The following is a 20,122-nucleotide window of genomic DNA, read 5'->3' on the forward strand; positions in this document are numbered from 1 at the left end:
CTCCATCGCGGCTGGTAGGTGTTTACCCATCGTAGTATGTGCATTACCTTACTTGATGGTAAACGGATATTGGTTTTTAGGGCATAGCTGTGGAAGCCTCCTGTGAGCCCCTGCTCATGTTTCATGACGCGGGGTTATTCGGTACGTAATTCAATTTCGTCTCGATCCTTGCCTTTTATTGTTTGTTTTATAGTAATTATTTATTATGCTTTGCAGGAAGTGTGGGCCTTGGTTTTACGCAACGCCACACTAACTGAGGTGCTGCTGCTTTGCTTTGCTTGGCTTTTACCGTCTGTTCCCGTTGCAAAGTTTCTTTTCTTGCTGCTGTCCGCTTTTTAACGTGGACGTCGGCGTGGACAGCGGCCATATGCACGCCGGTTATGGGAGTCAGCTGGCGTACATATTGATGAGCGTATGATTAATTTATAGTCGGGCAGACAGCTAGTTGGAGTAATACGGCGATCCCGTTTGCTCCCGATTTTAAAGTTTTATCCAGATTGTATGTTTTTGTTTTTGATTTGTAGTTTGGATTTTTGTTACACCACTGGTGGGAGGCCCTTTTTATAGCTGCAGATCACCAGTGTGGTCCTACAGTAGGGTTATCCCCCAGCGCTACATTAATTTTGTTATCTATTAAACTTTTCTTTGTTTCTTTTATTCAGATGCGGAGTGCCGACGTGGAGGAGACCAGGGTGCCTTGGTGGTGGGATCCCTTGAGTGTACACACCTGCCTTGTTTAAGTTTATTAGTGTGAGTGTGTGATTTTTGTGTTGCACTTGTGTCTTGGTGTGTTTTCTTTTTTGAGTTTGTGCGTGGCATCCCTGCCCCTCCACTGGTAAGCCTCAGCTCTGAATATATTTTAAGCATATTTGTACATGGATTTTTATGACTGTGTTTTTATACTGTGTTTTAGATAATTGTTAATAAATTGTCAATTTGTTTTAACATTGAACCTCGTCTCTGTACTGAGTATAACAACCCTAACTGCCTTCGTGGTGATTAGTGTTACTGATTATTCTCTGGGTGAAATTCCCAGGGTGGCGTTGTCTTTTAAAACTGAAGAGTATTTACTTTATTCTCACCTCGTGCTGCCACAAACTTGGCGTTTGTCGACAGGATATACTCTTTAAAAACAGAGACGTGTGTTCCTATTTATTTATTTTATTATTATCTGGTGTAACGTAAACTGTTTTTAAAATTCATTTTGTACAGGATAAAAGCAAAGCAGCAGCTACTTTGGTGTTGGATTCCACAGCTGTGTTATAGAGATGGAGGAAGAATTACAGGAACTCAGGGACTTGATTGCGCAGCTAAAAGCAGACAATGAGAGGCTGCGTCAGGAGAGGGCTGTTGGGTCAGGTACAAGCGCTACACCTTCTACTTCAACTGCATCATCTGTTAACCCCCCAACTGCTAGTGTCTCTGTAGCAGAGAGACTAGTTTTTGTGCCCCGTGACAGAAAATGCCCCATGTTTAGAGGAAAATCAGGTATAGGGTTGAATGAATGGTTGGAGGAAATAGAAGGTTGTGCTAGGGCACGTCATTTGTCTTCGGCTGATAAAGCATTTTTCCTGTTTGACCACCTGGAAGGGGAAGCACGTGAGGAGATCAAATATCGCTCTAGTGCAGAGAGGACTGATCCCACTAAGATAATCACTATATTGCAAGAACTTTATGGCTGTTCAGACTCCTATGTAGCATTGCAGGAAGCTTTCTTCTCTAGAAAACAGCAGGAAGGTGAGACACTGCAAGAGTTTTCCCTTGCCCTCTTGGGTCTTATGGAAAAAGTTAAATCGAGTGCCCCTAATGGCATGCCCAATGCTGATGTTTTACTAAGAGATCAATTTGTTGAACAGGTCTTAGACAGTACATTGCGGCGGGAGTTAAAGCAGCTAGTAAGGAGGCAGCCAACCCTGACATTGTTAGAGATTAGAGGGGAAGCTATTAGGTGGGAACGTGAAGGGTTGCCTAGTGGCGTTAGACATAGAAGTAGTTCTGTCCCTTCTGTCTATGGCATTCAGTATGGGGTCCATAGCGGTCCTTCAGGAATAGCCCAGTCCACCCATCTGTCTGAGATGAGTGAGATGAAGGAATTGTTAAAGCGTCAGCAGGAGCAACTTAATCAGCTAACTCAGAGCATTGCTCGATTGCAGGGCCCCCATCGAATGTCTCGCTCGGGACGGAGCGATTCCATTATATGTAGACGTTGTCAGCAACCTGGACATTTTGCTCGGGAGTGTGATGGGGAACGTGTTCCTCGTTCCCGGCCTCCTTCGCAGGCCCCTCGGCATAATCACAGGCACTCTCCTTTAAATACGGCTTCGGAAAACTAGCACCCTCCGTACTGCCGAGCCACAGTTCGGGTGGGGTGTCTATTGGCTCAAGGGTTGTTTCCAATGGTCCAGAGGCAGTCTCCAAATTAGTTTCATCCTGTCCACATATAGATGTGGACATGGGCGGTATAAAAGTACCTTGTTTGGTTGATACAGGGTCCATGGTGTCTACAATTACTGAAAGCTTTTTCCGCCAGCACTTTGAGTCCTGGGGTCAAGAACATCTCCAAGCTTGTCATTGGTTGCAGCTTAAAGCGGCTAGTGGTTTGTCTATTCCCTACCTTGGCTATATAGAGCTAGGTGTAGAGCTCTGTGGTAAGTTTATTCCACAGTGTGGCGTGTTGATCGTTAAGGATCCGCCAGGTGCAGGACCTTCTATGGTTCCAGGTGTATTGGGAATGAATGTGATTCGGAAGTGTTACCACGAGCTTTTTGGGCAACATGGTGAAGCATTGTTTAGTTTGGGCTCTGTCACAGAGGCCCCTAAATCCCTTGTGCATGCGCTGCAAAAGTGTCATGATGTTAGTACAAGAGCCCCACTGGATTTGTCTGGCCATGTGAGAGTGAGAGGTAAGCGAGCATGTTGCATTCCAGGTGGTGTAATGAAAATAGTGGCCGCCGCCTGTTCTGAGCAATATTCAGGCGCCACAGTGTTATTTGAACCCAATGATGTTAATTTGCCTGCTGGACTTTTAGCGTCCCCTGCATTGGTTCGAGTGGTTAGAGGTACTGCATACATACCAGTTGTAAATGTAGGGACCACAGCGGTTTTGCTTCATCCCAGGACCATTATGGGGACCCTGGAGGATGTTCACATTGTCAGTTTGCCTGCTGGTGTGACAGAAATACCCCATAACATAGCCACAATGGCATCTCACACCACCACTCCTACTGTGCAGGATCAGATGGAAGGGATTGATTTGTCTGAACTGTCAGCAGAGGAACAGGGACAGGTGAGGTCTCTCCTTAAGAAATACAGCTCGGTCTTTTCTGCTCACGACACTGATTTGGGTTGCACTAACTTGATCTCCCATGACATTCCGCTCTTAGATGATATCCCCGTGCGGCAGCGTTATAGGCGCATCCCCCCTTCAGAGTATGAGGTTGTGAAAGAGCACATTAACCAGTTACTAGGCGCTAAGGTGATTAGAGAGAGTAGCAGCCCCTATGCTTCTCCCATTGTGCTTGTTAAGAAAAAGGATGGCAGCCCACGCATGTGTGTTGATTATCGGCAATTGAACAACAAGACGAGGAAAGATGCATTCCCCCTGCCGCGCATTGAGGAATCCCTAGATGCGCTGACTGGTGCGCGTTGGTTTTCCACCATGGATTTAGCCAGTGGCTATAATCAGGTCCCAGTTACGGAAAAGGATAGGCCCAAGACTGCCTTCTGTACTCCTTTTGGCCTATTTGAGTGGAACCGAATGCCATTTGGGCTCTGTAATGCCCCTAGCACCTTCCAGAGACTAATGCAACGCCTTTTCGGTGATCAACAGTGCCAGTCTCTGCTTCTCTATCTTGATGACATTGTAATCTTCTCATCAACAGTACAGCAACATCTTGAGCGGCTGGATGTGGTGCTAGGTCGGCTTCAGCAGGAGGGTTTGAAAGCAAAGCTTGCCAAATGTGCCTTTTTCCAGCGGGAGGTTTGCTACTTGGGTCACGTCATCTCCGATCAGGGTGTCTCCACGGACCCTAGCAAGGTTGAAGTGGTGGCTAACTGGCAGCCTCCTAAGACTGTTTAAGAATTGCGGTCCTTTCTTGGGTTTGCCGGCTATTATCGCCGTTTTGTAGAGGGTTTTGCCAAGCTGGCGGCACCTCTGCATAGACTGGTGGCAGAATGGGGAGGCAGAAAATCAAAGAAGAGGTCAGAGCATGGTGTAATGGAGAACTGGACTGCAGAGTGTGCTCAAAGTTTTGAGGCATTAAAGACTAAACTGACAACAGCACCAGTGCTGGCATATGCAGATTTCACTTTGCCTTTTATTTTAGAGGTGGATGCCAGTCATGGCGGCCTAGGGGCAGTGCTCTCCCAGGAGCAGGGAGGTAAGGTGAGGCCAATAGCCTATGCCAGTCGGGGTTTGAGGCCTACTGAGCGCAATATGCTAAATTATAGCTCAATGAAGCTGGAGTTTTTGGCACTTAAGTGGGCCATGACTGAGAAGTTTAGAGAGTACTTGTTGGGCCACAAGTGTATTGTTTACACTGACAACAATCCTCTTAGTCATTTGTCTTCTGCTAAACTTGGGGCTACTGAACAGCGCTGGGCAGCTCAGCTCGCTTCATTTGACTTCGACTTAAAGTACAGGTCAGGAAGGAGTAATAAGAATGCAGACGCTTTATCTCGCCAGCATCCACCCGATCCTCAGGAAATTAAAGCCATGGTTCCTGGTACAGTCTTGCCTGAACCTCTTCAACAAGCCTTGCAGCTGGGATCAGCTGAGGTATCCCAAGCTGCCATTACAGTTCTGCCCCATCTCACTACTCCTGATCTTCATGCCCTCCAAGAGGTCGATCCAGTGATAAAAGAGATCCTGGTGTTCTGGAGATGGAAGCAGCGACCTAGCTTCGAGGAGCGGCAGCAACTTGCCCCACCTGTTTTGGTGCTGCTACGACAATGGGATCGTCTGATTGAAAGGGATGGAGTTCTGTATCGTCAGGTTCATCGCCCTGACGGTGCCGAGGTGGTACTTCAGCTTTTGCTGCCTAGTGCACTAATTGAACAGGTGCTGACCCATCTTCATCAGGACCACGGCCATCAAGGTGTGGAACGGACCCTAGCGCTTCTCCGCTCACGGTGCTACTGGCCAGGTATGTCTGCTGAGGTAGCTCGCTGGTGTCAGAGATGTGAACGTTGCCAAGTTGCAAAAGACACCCAACCAGCAGCTCAAAGTTTCATGGGACATTTGTTGGCTTCTCGACCAAATGAAATCTTGGCCATTGATTACACCCTGCTTGAACCTTCCCGGAATGGGCTGGAGAACGTCTTGGTAATGACTGATGTTTTTAGCAAGTATACATTGGCTGTCCCCACTCGTGACCAATGTGCTGCTACAGTGGCCCAGGTTCTCGTAACAGAGTGGTTCTCAAAGTTTGGTGTACCGGCGCGTATTCATTCTGATCAGGGTCGTAACTTTGAAAGCTCCCTGATCCAGCAGCTCTGCAAGTTTTATGGTATTGAGAAGTCCCATACTACTCCTTATCATCCGGCTGGAAATGGTCAGTGCGAACGCTTTAATAGGACTTTGCATAATTTGTTGCGGACCCTGCCAGTATCCAGGAAAAGGGACTGGAATGTATGTTTGCCCCAGTTACTTTATTGTTATAACACCACTCCCCATCAGGCTACTGGGGAAACTCCATTCTTATTGATGTTTGGACAAGAACCCAGGTTGCCAGTGGACTTTCTGTTGGGCAGAGTACCAGATCCCATCAGTGGAGATGTGCACGAGTGGATTCAGGAGCATAAAGCCCGGCTACAGGTTGTACATGAAGGAGCCAAGGAGCGACTGCAACTGGCTGCCGACCGCAGGAAGAGGCACCATGATAAAAAGGTGAAAGAGGCACCATTGAATGACGGGCAGTTGGTGTTCCTGCGCGATTTGAGCGGAAGAGGGAGATGTAAGATCCAGGATTGATGGAAACCAGCGGTATATAGGATCCTGAAGGCACCTAAATCAGGTGGGGCAGTATATACCATTGCACCTGCCGATGATCCTAGCAGTGTGAAGCATGTTCATCGAACGTTGTTAAAGGCTGTGGTAATAGCAGCTATACCATCAGAAGGGCCTGCTCCGAGCAGTAGCCCACATGGCCCAGAAATACCATCCTCAGAACATGACTCATCAAGTGACAGTGATCTGCTATTCCTGAGCGTAGGAGCCCCTCAAGTAAATGTTCTACCATCTTATAGCCCAGTGGCAGTGCTTCTAAGTAGCTCTGAGTTGTTGCTCTCACCAGAAGACCGGCTTTCCTCCGTTCCAGCCATTTGTACAGCGACCCCGAGTGCAGCACCAGTTCCATCCGTGCGAAGAACAACACGGTCCACGGCTGGCCAGCATTAAAACATCCATCATCTCCCAAGACCAACAGGGGAGGTGGCACCAGGGGCTGCAAACTCTATTTCTGAGCTTAGGGTGCATGCTGTCTCTGCATTGTTTAGGCCTTGGGATTAACCTGGGTGTCCTTGTAATCCATCGTCGGGGCGACGATGCAAAAAGGAGGGGTAGATTGTGGCAGGATGAATGTTATCCTTTGGTTCAACCCACTTTCAGCCTGGCGCATTAGGGGGCGCTAGTATAAATAGTGGCCATGTGAGCATACCTGGATCGCTTACCTGTGATCTCCTCTTTGGTCACCTGACTTCCCCTTGGTGTGGCAGAGATTATTCTGAAGCCTCCATCGCGGCTGGTAGGTGTTTACCCATCGTAGTATGTGCATTACCTTACTTGATGGTAAACGGATATTGGTTTTTAGGGCATAGCTGTGGAAGCCTCCTGTGAGCCCCTGCTCATGTTTCATGACGCGGGGTTATTCGGTACGTAATTCAATTTCGTCTCGATCCTTGCCTTTTATTGTTTGTTTTATAGTAATTATTTATTATGCTTTGCAGGAAGTGTGGGCCTTGGTTTTACGCAACGCCACACTAACTGAGGTGCTGCTGCTTTGCTTTGCTTGGCTTTTACCGTCTGTTCCCGTTGCAAAGTTTCTTTTCTTGCTGCTGTCCGCTTTTTAACGTGGACGTCGGCGTGGACAGCGGCCATATGCACGCCGGTTATGGGAGTCAGCTGGCGTACATATTGATGAGCGTATGATTAATTTATAGTCGGGCAGACAGCTAGTTGGAGTAATACGGCGATCCCGTTTGCTCCCGATTTTAAAGTTTTATCCAGATTGTATGTTTTTGTTTTTGATTTGTAGTTTGGATTTTTGTTACACCACTGGTGGGAGGCCCTTTTTATAGCTGCAGATCACCAGTGTGGTCCTACAGTAGGGTTATCCCCCAGCGCTACATTAATTTTGTTATCTATTAAACTTTTCTTTGTTTCTTTTATTCAGATGCGGAGTGCCGACGTGGAGGAGACCAGGGTGCCTTGGTGGTGGGATCCCTTGAGTGTACACACCTGCCTTGTTTAAGTTTATTAGTGTGAGTGTGTGATTTTTGTGTTGCACTTGTGTCTTGGTGTGTTTTCTTTTTTGAGTTTGTGCGTGGCATCCCTGCCCCTCCACTGGTAAGCCTCAGCTCTGAATATATTTTAAGCATATTTGTACATGGATTTTTATGACTGTGTTTTTATACTGTGTTTTAGATAATTGTTAATAAATTGTCAATTTGTTTTAACATTGAACCTCGTCTCTGTACTGAGTATAACAACCCTAACTGCCTTCGTGGTGATTAGTGTTACTGATTATTCTCTGGGTGAAATTCCCAGGGTGGCGTTGTCTTTTAAAACTGAAGAGTATTTACTTTATTCTCACCTCGTGCTGCCACAAACTGTTTAACCAATTTGTCATCAAATCATAAAGGGAAGCCGGATTTAAAAAGAACATAGGATGTAAGGTAAGGAAATACAAATATAAGTGTGACTATGGAGCACATCTCCTTCAGCGTTCATGATGACATGAGTGGATGACATCAGGTGTTTCTCTCAGTCAGCTGACTGACTGTCTAGGGAAAAAAGCAGCTAATAGTTATTTAGTTAGTGAGTTCTGTGTTTTTGGTTAGCGGATGTCTTTGGGTTTTTTTTATCAGCCTAGGAGTGAACAAAAGAAGAAAAAACAGTAAAGATGTACTGTGAAAGTCTGGTTTATACCATCAATACCAAAAATTTTTACAGTCCCACAGAGCAAAAGTAGCATACCATAATGTGGACAATGAGAAGTAAAACTCATCATCTTACCAGTTGTAACTGATATTAGAGTTTTGTGTTTTAAGCCTTTTGTTAAAAATGTGTCAACACTTCTGTCTCCCAGCAGCTTTGTTGAAGTGACACTTTATCCCCCTTTCCTCTTTTTTTTGTTCCCTATTAATGTAATTTTATTAAGAGTGAATGTACTTTTATGTTTACCAACAGCTCGGGAAGTCCTCGGTCCAAACTGACTTTATAGTTTATAAATGTCAACTCAGGAAGCTCCTGTTGTGACCTCCCATCTGCGAGCATGCACAAACACACACACACACACACACACACAGAAACACCAACAGAGAGAGGGAGAGCGGATTAATACAAAGGATTGCAGGAGCTTTTGGATTTTCCATCTCTGCTTTAATTTAGAGGAACAGTCACATAAAAGTCATTCAAAATTTTTTGCCTTTGCTTCAATTAAGATCCATCCATTTACTTCCGCTTATCCTTTTTCAGGGTCGCGGGGGACGCTGGAGCCTATCGCAGCTGTCATAGGGCGAAAGGCGGGGTACACCCTGGCTAGGTCGCCAGTCTGTCGCAGGGCTAACACACACAGACAGACAACCATTCGCACTCACATTCGCTACTGCATTCACATGGACAATTTAGATATCAATTAAGATGTGTCTGTAAATCTACGATACCTTTCTTGTTCAAATAGTTTATTGACATAGTAAAGAAGTAGCTAGGGAACTCAGTAAGTACAAACAACCATAGTTTAGGGACATTTTCTAAAATAAAGAGGATAACAATAATTTCATTATCTGCAGTTTGTGAAAAAAAAGGTGTCACATTAAAAACAAATAAGTAGATTCACAAATTATGGATACAGTTCAAAGGCTTGCATTAGTGTGCGCAATTGGGCATCTTTTATTTAGCATGGTTATACCATTGTGGATTTTGCTATATAAATATGCTCAAGAGTCTATCATATATTTGACATCCTGCTAAAAACTTGAAAATATACATATATTTTTAAATCAGTAACTTTCCATATCAAGAGGAAATGTTTTTGGACAACAAATGAGTCACGTTTTAAAACCAGGTTTGAATAATCAAACCGACATTTATGAAGCTCAGGCTATAACAGACATGCTTACCGTGTGGAAGGATTGCAGGCGTCTTGGAGCAGAGAAACACGCTGTATTGTTGCAATTCTCTTTTGCATAAGCAGCACCTGAAACGTTCTGTGCGGGTAGCAAAGTCTGCGCTGTGGGGGTGGTGCGGCTCCAACGCACATCCAGGCATCAACCGGTCTTTTCTGGCTGGACCCTCAGCTTCCACGCCGGGATCTGCCGCACAACTTTGCGCTGGTTCGGCTCCCAAAAAGATGCTCGAGTTGTTCTTGTGTCTAACAAAATTAGTTCTACTATGTTTTATTTTTAATTTTACTCTGGGCTGTGCTGAACAAAGTGACAATTTAAATTCCAAAAAATTATTGGTCACTTAAATGACCGGCATCTGATGTGGCTAGCCTGTCACCAGGGAACCGGTGGGTGGTAAGAGGTTAAAAAAAACTATCTATACTGTCAACAAACAACTCTTGGTTTGCATTTTTTCAGAATTAATTGTTTTGCATCTTATGCACATGAGTACACCGATGTTGGATTTTGCGATGAAATTACACGCACATATAAACAGTATGGAGAAGATAACTTGGCATTCGTTAGGGAGGAGCTCATTGAGTGTAAGTATAGAGAGGAGAAATTCCTACTGTGATTTCTCATTCATGTACTCTGCATTGTGCATCGTATCGAGACTGTCCATATCTGTCCTTGTAACATGATTATTTCTTTTCAGAATAAATGGCTAAAAAAAAAAATATTAAAGTTGAGGTAGGTGGTTACTGTTCACCATAACTAAACAGTATCATTTTTTAAAAATCTGAGTTTCTTAAAAAAAATTAAGAAATTCTTCAAAGACACTGGAATTTTTGGAAAATTTTGGAAAGTTGGGATGTGCATTTTTTTGTTAGATGTTCAGTAAAGTAACCCACGTAAATAATACATCTTTGATATAATGCATATTTTGTCACTACTAATTCTTTTTAAATGAATTGAAAAAAACAATGTGAAGAGTTGTTTGGGAAGCAAAAGAGTGAGCTCTTTTGAGTGAGCTGAGCCATAAGAGAGCTTGAATTATCATCGCAACTGCTTCGGTTCACATCAGAGAGCTCTGAGTTTATTTAAAAAATAATAATATGATAAGTTAACATACATGTCTGTGTTTTCATATATGAGATAACATTTCTTGGGGTGCCAATTTGTTTTTTTGGGCTTTTTTGTCCAGCTCTAGTGAAGTTCACCTCGACAATTACTACTTAAGAATTAAAACATAGATGTGCAACATGTCAAGACTGGTTCTTTGTAAGCCCTAGTTTGGCTCGCAAAGGAGTACATTTACACTAAGTGTCAGATTTTGGCTGACATTTAAATGGATTTATGATAAAGGACAGATTAAATAAAAGCGGAAACATTTAAACACATTGAGGAAGCTCGTCAACAGGAAGCTTCTCAGACAAACAAATTCCTGTAATAAAATTACCCAGTCATGTGGTCTGCCATTCTGTGTATTATCACCTCTTACAATAGCTGCAGCAGTCACATTTGGGGTTGTGTTTATTTGGTTTAAATGACTGATTAACTGATTAACTTGCATTAATGCAGTTATAGCGTTAACATCAAGTTAATGAGATTAACGCTGACAGTACTACTTTAAAAATAATCAATTTGCACCCTGATGAGACTGAGCTAACTTCCTTATTCACAGGAAAGTGAAAACTTTTCAATGTTTCAATGTTCTCATTGTGGGTTTGTGATAGGAGAGCACGACTCAGGAGAGGGATATAAAAAGCAAAGAGTTTTTAATTAGGGAAAATACAACAAAACAAAAATTTGATACAGACAAACAAAGAAGAAGTTCATGAGCATGGCAACATTAACTCATAAAGCAAAATACTGGAAAGCTGAGGCACAACAATAATGCAGAAGACTGGAAATGAGGAAATAAGCTGCTAAAAATACTATATACCTAATGAGGGAATGAGGAAAGTGGAAAAAATAAATTTTATTTATACAGTGAAAAATAACAACTACAGTCATCTCAAGGCACCTTACATTGTAAGGTAGACCCTACAATAATAAACAGGTTACTATGTAAGTGGAGGGACAGGTGAGGTGAATCTAGAGAAAGGTAGGTGGGAGTGGCAGCAAGTAAAATGACAGCAGAGTGCATGATGGGAATATAAAAAGCAGACTGACTGAATAAAGAAAGACAGAAAACCAAAAGCATCACTGTCTGTTTGCTTTGACATTAAAACATCTAAACAGAGAAATGTCTCATTGTTTCATCAACGACAGCAGTATTATTGTAATTCTTGCTTTTAATACTTTAAGTACATTTTCCTGATTTTAACAATTTCATTCTTCAAAAATGTTTCCTGTTTCCTATTTTATTTTCACTACAGGAGTAGTGTGCCTTCTCCATAAACATTACTTCTGTATCATTAACTGCAAAATTAAAATTAACACAGATACAAATCAGCTTGATGCATCACACAAAGAGGTGCAGAAACGTTCCACACAACCACAACCACATAATTGCGCACATATACAAAGAGAGGGATGGATGAAATGCAGTACTTAACTCGATAAATCCAATAACAATATTTAAGGAGCTAACCTGAATGCTACAGCCCAAATTAAGTTATCTTATTTTTGAAAGGAGGATAGCATAGATAGCATAGAACAGCATAGAGCACAGGTGTCAAACTCCAGGCCTCGAGGGCCGGTGTCCTGCAGGTTTTTGATGTGTCCTTGATCCAACACAGCTGATTCAAATGGCTAAATTACCTCCTCAACATGTCTTGAAGTTCTCCAGATGCCTGCTAATGAACTAACTATTTGATTCAGGTGTGTTGACCCAGGGTGAGATCTAAAACCTGCAGGACACTGGCCCTCGAGGCCTGGAGTTCGACACCCCTGGCATAGAGAATCATTCACAGTCATGTGGAGCAGCATAACATGTGATGGAAAAGTCCTGTTCGCTCTCATCGCTCTTCAACTGCTGTACAAGTATTTTTGCAACATCTACCACACAGAAAAGCACACTGCTGCATCTGCTGGCTGTTTAATGACTTTTCACCAAAACCCTTCAGGCAGGGAACAACTCTCATGAAACCATACTGCCTAAAGAAGTGAAGAAAAAAAGAAAGTAATGCTCATTTTTTAAATTAGCATTTTTAGGGGGTCCCATTTAAGCCATAAAATGATCTCTGAGTGATTTAGTCAGCCTTTCATAAACATACACGGACGCTCTAATCAAATTCAGAGCACTCAAATTCAGTCTCACTGCATTACATCACAGTATTTGTTGAAATGTTTCATGGTGCCTGATATTGTGTAATCCTTTGCTTTCTTAAAGACATTTGCTGCAAAAACAAATACAAAAATATACAACATCTGTTTAGTAATTCATTAGGATTAGGGATGCACCGATACCACTTTTTTGGAAACGAGTACGAATACTTGCATTTCATTACTCGCCGATACCGATACCGAATACTTAATAAAAACATGATTTAAATTTGCAGGTAACAGTTTTAGTCCTATAATTTAACAAAAAACAAACAAACAAGGGACTAGTTTGGAATTAAGAACATTTATTTAAAATGAAAAGCATGTTGTATGCAACATATTACAGAATAAATAATTATAAAAAAACCAAAATTTAATTTTAAATTTGTTCGTCTGTTTCTCTGTTTAGAAGTCTCACTAGCACAGTCACAGCTGGGATGACATCAGAGGCTAGTGCGTCGTAGCTGCTCACTTTTTTAGTTAGTTCCTCAAAGGGGGCGAGGATGGCAACAGTCGTCTCCATAAGAGCCCATTGGTGAGCGGTGAGATAGTAAGGGCGGTCGTGCTCGGACACGCCCAGCACTCGCTTTTGCTCAATGAGGGACTGGATCATGTAATACGTGCTGCTCCAGCGCGTCTGTACGTCCTGCTGCAGTCTCTTTATTGGCTGGTTGAGCTGTCCCTGAATGTCCTCGAGGCGGGAGTAGGCTAAGGCGGAATGTTTAAAATGCCCAACTATTTTCCGTCCCACTGCTATAGCATCAGCTATGCTCCTCTGTGCTAATAAGCATGGGTAAATAAGTGTGGGTAAACTCTTTGGGTGCTTGATTAAATTGCTTGTGTTAAATGCGCTACCTTTTGAGCCTCCTCTGGACAATTTCGCTGAGCACAATTTGCAGTCCGCCTTTGTTTTCGCGTCTTCGTTCACTTTGAAATAGTTCCACAAAGCTGACTTGTCTCGCCTGCCCTTCTCTCAGCTCTGAGCTGCAGCCGGGGCCTGGGGGCGGGCACTCGGGGCCTGGGGGCGGGCACTCGGGGCCTGTGATTAACCCCTTACATGACGCTCAAACATAGACAGGTCTCAGACCGTGGTATCGGTCCTCGGTATCGGGGGACTATCCAGTTTTAATGGCTAAAAAGACATTTTTAAGAAAGTGGTAAAGATAACATTACTGAGCACTTCCCGTTTTCAGCAGTCAGAGCCAAAGTCCGTACATGCCATGTAAATTACATTATATTTATGTTATACTAACAAAGACAACACTGGACCATATGATAAAATATGTTAAATACTTAAATAAGATGAATTCACCAACAATTGAACATAATGGATAGTCATTTTTATTGATTAAACCAAAACATTGCAATATACAAAAAAACCCCAAACAAAACCCTTTTTGGAATGGATGAATGGACCGGTGGCGAACAGATAAAAATAGTCTAACCTTTAACTATTTTTCACATAGATTCACATTGAGTTTTTCTGTTTCTGGTTTCCTGTTCTCTCGACAGTTCAGAAGCCCAGACTCTGTAAGTTCTTAGTTTTCCAAAAATAAACTGTTAAATTGTTTCTGGTGTCTGAGTCGTGCATTTGGGTTCATATTTACTGGGATTATGACAGAGTAATCTGCCCAAACATTAGCTGTACATACAGCTGTTACACATCAGTGTTGTGAAGTACTAGCAGAGTCACAGGTTGTTAGTTGAGCACTGATGTCCAGACCAGCTGAACAGTGCTACACAAACACTGAAATGCACTTCTGCACTGAAACTGACCCGAGCATTGCCTGAGCACAAATCCAATGATTACCAAAACCAGTTTGTTGTAGAGTTTAAAAAGGTTTTTGACTTTGCTCTCTAAGAGGGTGAGGCTGCTAAATGCCTCTTTAATTCACAGCAGCTTAGTGGAATTTTAATTTGAATGCCATGTTCAGGTAGTGGGGAACAAAAGGTTTTGCACTGAACATTTCTGCATTATGCTGTAACTACCCTGGCAGTGAAAACTGATAACTATACATGGAAAGGCCAGAGAAAGACACTCCTATTGCGTGCATTTCCATTTCCTCTTTGCCTTTCCAACTCTCCAGGAGAACATTTAGATTACCCGATGCAGATCGGCAGTGTTAAACTTACTCTGGAGCAGCCAAAAGAAAATGCCCACCAGCATGAATGGGAATACTGGTTTGTGGTTCCAGTGCTGCATTTTAGACATCTGGGAACTCAGATGTTGGAACTTGGACTGATGTGTATCTGGAGTGATGCAGCATAACACTTCTAAAAAATACCTTAATGGTTAGATCCTGATCAATGCTCTGCGTATGGCTTATTTAGTGAGACAAAACAGAACAATGGCAGTACAGATTCAAAGTTTACAGTTTTAATTCTGTTTAGATTCAGTGGGGCGTGCCACAAAAACAATTTGGAAGCAGAACTTCAAAAATGCAACTGACAAAATCAAACAACAGCTCACACAGCGTAGCCGCATGCAAATACTTTAGGAACATAATAACTTAAAATATACTTTAAAAAAAAGCGACAGTATGTTGAGGTTTTAAGTTTTAGTTTTGCAGAACAGCATCTGTTGTTGTGTAAAACTAGTTCCTTGTTGGAGTGCTGCAATTTCTCACTTACTCATTTAGTCACATTTACCATGAACACAGTTAGCATGGAAAATAGGACATAAAAAAGCCGTGGAATGGGATTTTAGGTGTTTTACTTCACTGAACTGTAGGCAGTGAAAATGCCACATTTACAGGCACTATGTGTGTATTTCTATGATAATGTAAAATTATTTCACAACAGTTCTCATTTTTTCTTCACCTCAGCGTAGAGTTCCTCTTGGCCGTGAGCCCTTTGTTTTAAGCTCTTTTCTCGCTTTTTGATCTGTGCGTACACCGTATCCTGCTGCTGTCCACTGTCCCGCACTGAGTTAGACGGTGCTTCATATGCCAGTGCAGAGAAGCTGATCTCTCCATAATGGATGTTTTCTTCCTCTTCTTCCTTTTTACTTGCGGGTTCATCAACCTTCTGCTCTTCATTTATTTGAATCTATAGAGTTAAAAAACAGAAAGCTCGGTGAATTAGGTTCATTCTTATTCATGTTTTATTAAATAAATAGACTGCTCTGATGAAGTTACTGCTGTAATCGCCAAAACAGTCAGGTAACCTTTTTTGTTTTTGTTTTTTTGTAATTCCCTTACCAGAATCTGTTGTTGAGTTTGTTGCTTTGACTTTAATGACCTGGAAGACACAAGAGGCAGTAAAATTAACTCTGTGTATGTTAAATATATGTGGATAAAGTTAAGCTTTAATGTGTAGCTAAATTATCTGTGAGAGTAGTTAATTATGTTTTTCTGCTATGATGTGTGATAATTACCAAACAAAGATGATCAAGCAGAGGAGAATTAAGAGTAAGAGTACAATGATCCCAATAATTACTCCAGGAAGTAGCCACATTGTGTCTCCTAAAGAAATACAAAGGTTACTACCTGAAGTTGTTTTTAAAGTTTGGAGTTTGAATGGATAAAAAGAAACAGGAGCATGTAACACATCAATGGCGTTTACCTCCAAAAGTCACGTTAATCTCTGCTGATGTGTGATTACCCAGATCATTAGTGGCCACACAGTAATAAACTCCTCCATCTGTTACATTGAAGCTGTAAATCTCTCCTTCAGATACTTTCACAGCTCCATCTCTGCTCTTCTTGAACCAGGTGAAGCTGCTGACTGGAGGTTTGGCTCTGCTGGAGCAGGTCAGGTTCACCCAGCTGCCTGCTGACACCAAACCTGATGGACTGATGGATGCTGAGGTGTCTTTGGGAGCATCTGGAGAAAAAGATTGACAGAAATCACCATTATTCATTCTAAACAGCAGACTTCCCAATGAATCAAATGATATGATGACAGGATCCAACAACAAACTCTGATTGTCTTACATGAAACATTGAGAGTCTCTTCTGTCTCTGCTTTCTTGGGGTCTTTTCCTTGGTTCACAGGATATCTGGCAGAGCAGTTGATCTTCTTTCCATCATGTGTGTCTGACAGAGTGATGTTCTGCTGGATTTTAGTTGTAAAGCTTCCATCTGTGTTTTCCTCTATTTTGTTGTGAGAGTCTTGTTGGAGATTCCAGGTGAGTTGAGGAGGGGAGTGTGGACAGGGAGTGAGAGCTGAGCAGGTTATAGTGACAGACTCCTTCTCCTTCAGATTACCTGGGATTGTAATATTGGGCCTCCAAGGAGAATCTGTGGTTTCACATCACAGACATATTAACACTACAGAGCACACTGCAGTTTATACCAGTGTTTAAAATCTCTAAACCACTCATCTTATCTTAAATTTACATATACCTTCATTAATTTAATAAAGTTATGATTTATTGAGTATTTATTTATTTAAGTATTTTTTTAGCTTAATAATAAAATATTCGACCAATATTAAACTGTATTGTGGGACAATCATTATGACTGAAATGTAATATTTCTTCAACAAATGCTGATGATACTTAACTGAAGGCAAGTCAAATAAACCCAATAGAGTAAAAATATAATTCTATTAAAAAACTCAAAATTTCTTTACCTCTGACTGTTATTTGAAGAGGATCACAAGCAGCCGTCGCCATGAATGGTTCACTCTCTACTCTGAAGAAGTATGTGTCTGTGTATGTGGTGGTTAAATTAGAAAACAGAGTGGTGCAGTCTCTCTGACTCAGGTTCCCAGTAATACTCATTGGATAGATGTTAACTGCTCTATTACTGTTGTAAATCACATTGTTTGGATTATTGTTAAATTGGGATTGATTTTTAATCCACACTCCAATAATTTTTCTTGTGCTGATAAATTTCTGTCCTTCTTTGGGTCTGAAGCTACATGGGATTTGCAAACAAGATCCACTCAGTGCTTCCAGCTTCTTTGATGCATTTATGAAGAGTGCTGCTTCATCAGGACAATCAGCCAAAGCACCTGTAAATACAGTGTCACAACTAACCTATTAATGAATTAATTTTATTACAATCATTAACTTGTTTTATTTTAATTTGTCCTCCATAGGACTTAAGATATAAACTTTAATCAAAGTATTCCTAAAATTAAATAATTTTTAATGTAAAATTAAATTTATAATAGATAATCCAGAAGGGACAGTCACATTTTCACCATCTGCCATTTTTGATTAATAAATTACATAGTTGTTGCTTGAAATACAATCTATTGTAACATAACATGAACAACATGTCTTTGACTCTGTTGGCAACAAAAAGTATTTCAATTACCAGTCAGACTATGAACAGTATGACAAACAAAGCGTTATCTCCATCAGCCTTTTAATTTTGTTCCTTAAAGCTGTTAATGATTTAAATGAATCCAATAATGCCTTTATAGTCAACAAACAGCTCACCTGAAACAAAGAGGACCATCAGTAACATGCCGACTATCACCATGTTCACACACAGCTCAGGAGAGGTTTTTACAGTGAACATAATTTCTTAACCAGAATTACAGGGGAACACATTGCCTAACTGTTGTTAGAATCAGGAAGCACAGAAGAGGACATACTGTTTAAGAAAGTGCAATGTCAGTTTGCTTGATCGTATTTGCTATAGGTGTTGAGAAATATTCTGCGGAAGTACAATCAGTTTGCTAATATCCTGTGATAGAGGAAGTCAGGCGTTAGAGTTTTAAAGTTTAAAATTACCTGTCAAAATAACCCACACACGCAAATACTTTTCACTAACTTGAGTTATTCCAAGCTTGCAGACTTTTACAGATTTTATAACTCAGAGTATCATACAGCAGGCAAGTAGCTGCACAGATCTTGTGGAGCTATGAAAACACAAGTAATTGAGGAAAATTATAATTTCCTTAAACCTGAAAGTTTTAATCACAACTATAAGTGAGTTTAAACCATTTTGGTGGTGCTAGAGGAAATTTAATTTGAGGACCCTTAAAAATAATTATATTTATAGTAGTAATCACAGAGCATCTTAGTATTATTTACTAACATTGTCATCAAATGTTATATTTTCCTAACTTGTCTACTGACGTCAGTACAGGATAGAACGTCCAGTGTTGTTGATATCATGATGTTATAGTGCTCTCACACAGGGGGGTCATCAATCGCCTAATACAGGGGTGTCCAACTCCAGGCCTCAAGGGCCAGTGTACTGCAGGTTTAAGATGTGTCCTTGATCCAACACAGCTGATTTAAATGGCCAAATGACCTCCTCAACATGTCTTGAAGTTCTCCAGAGGCCGGAACTAATCATTTGATTCAGGTGTGTTGACCCAGGTTGATATCTAAAATCTGCTTATTTTTATTTGTTCCCCAAATAGTGTTAAAACCATTAGCTAATGTATCTTAAATCACTAGAGATTATTAACTAATTTGAACCTTCTGATCCACTAGTCTGCTGTTATATTGCAATTTGCCACCAAGGAGCTGATGTGCTTTAACTAAGCAGTGTGTTGTAAGATTAGGCCTCTGTTTTGATAAAGCTTAGAGTTAGTCCTCATCACATTCATCCACCCAGACCTCAGAGAGCATCTGGGTGGATGATTGGTAGGAGACTTAGGTGGCTGATAGACTTGGCAGGAGCCACTGAGCACGTCTTGTCCACTCCTTTTTCACTTCCCGTTAAGTTCAATTTATATAGTGCCAAATCACAATAACACTCGCCTCAAGATGCTTTATTCTGTAAGGAAAAGACCTTATAATAGAATGAAAGCCCAAACAATTAAACTTTGACAGTGGGAAGGAAAAACTCTCTTTTAACAGGAAGAAACCTCCAGCTCAGGGAGAGGCAGCCATCTGCTGTGACCATTTGGGGTGATGACAGGATAAAGACACTGTGGAAGTAAGCCAGAACTTAATGACTCATAATTAAAGGCAGAGTGGTGTATAAGCACATAGTGAGGGAAAATGTGAGAAGAAACATTTAGCAACCTAGGCTATTGCAACTTAACTGAGGAACAGTGCTGGTCAAGTTACTTGAAAATAGTAAATATTGACTAATTACTTCTCCAAGAAAGTAATCCTGTTACTTCACTGAATATTTTCAAGTTACTTTATTACTTAGTTGCTTTTTAAAAACATGATACACAACTGAGTACATAATAAAGCAGTAGACCTTTTAGCCCAATTCTACCTTTTCTGCATAATCCATCATCTAAAATTGAATCAAATAAAAAAGTATCTTTTTAAAACTTGTTTTATTACTTTTGACAGACAGACGATCAGATAGATAGATAGATGAAACTTTATTAATCCCTTGGGTGGGTTCCTCCGGTAAATTCAGTTTCCAGTAGCACAGCATCGACAGAAGTTGCATGTTACAGACACAATAAGGGGAATGAGAGTAAGGATATAAGCATAAATATACACATATACATATATATATAAATACAGAATATATAATATGTATAAATAGGATTGCAGATTTGAGTGACTATATTGCACAGTCGAATATAAGAAAAAAAATACTGCAAATATTGCACAGTGTAAAAAAGCACTACAGCTCAGTTGTTCCTGTCCTCC

General features: G+C 41.3%; 1 protein-coding gene across 1 annotated transcript; it reads right to left on the reverse strand.

The window, feature by feature from the left end:
- Window positions 1-15,151: 15,151 nt before the first annotated feature.
- Window positions 15,152-18,068, reverse strand: LOC148101391 (B-cell receptor CD22-like). Its single transcript, XM_087846042.1, has 7 exons — window positions 17,987-18,068; window positions 17,170-17,553; window positions 16,530-16,835; window positions 16,159-16,419; window positions 15,971-16,058; window positions 15,795-15,834; window positions 15,152-15,642 (listed from the first exon to the last, which is right to left on the reverse strand). Exons 1-7 carry the CDS (start codon window positions 18,066-18,068, stop codon window positions 15,400-15,402), a joined length of 1,404 nt encoding a protein of 467 aa, XP_087702168.1. The 3' UTR covers window positions 15,152-15,399.
- Window positions 18,069-20,122: the final 2,054 nt, after the last annotated feature.

Source organism: Neolamprologus brichardi, chromosome 9, assembly GCF_056152115.1.
Source record: "Neolamprologus brichardi isolate AB-2024 chromosome 9, ASM5615211v1, whole genome shotgun sequence".
Taxonomy (NCBI): domain Eukaryota; kingdom Metazoa; phylum Chordata; class Actinopteri; order Cichliformes; family Cichlidae; genus Neolamprologus; species Neolamprologus brichardi.

Excerpts from the sequence above, each read along its gene's own strand:
- LOC148101391 (XM_087846042.1), bottom strand. The coding sequence starts at position 18,068 with ATGTTCACTGTAAAAACCTCTCCTGAGCTGTGTGTGAACATGGTGATA. Across the intron at positions 17,554-17,986 it reads GATGGTCCTCTTTGTTTCAG|GTGCTTTGGCTGATTGTCCT; the intron begins GTGAGCTGTTTG and ends CTGTATTTACAG. Across the intron at positions 15,643-15,794 it reads AAACTCAACAACAGATTCTG|ATTCAAATAAATGAAGAGCA; the intron begins GTAAGGGAATTA and ends TTAACTCTATAG.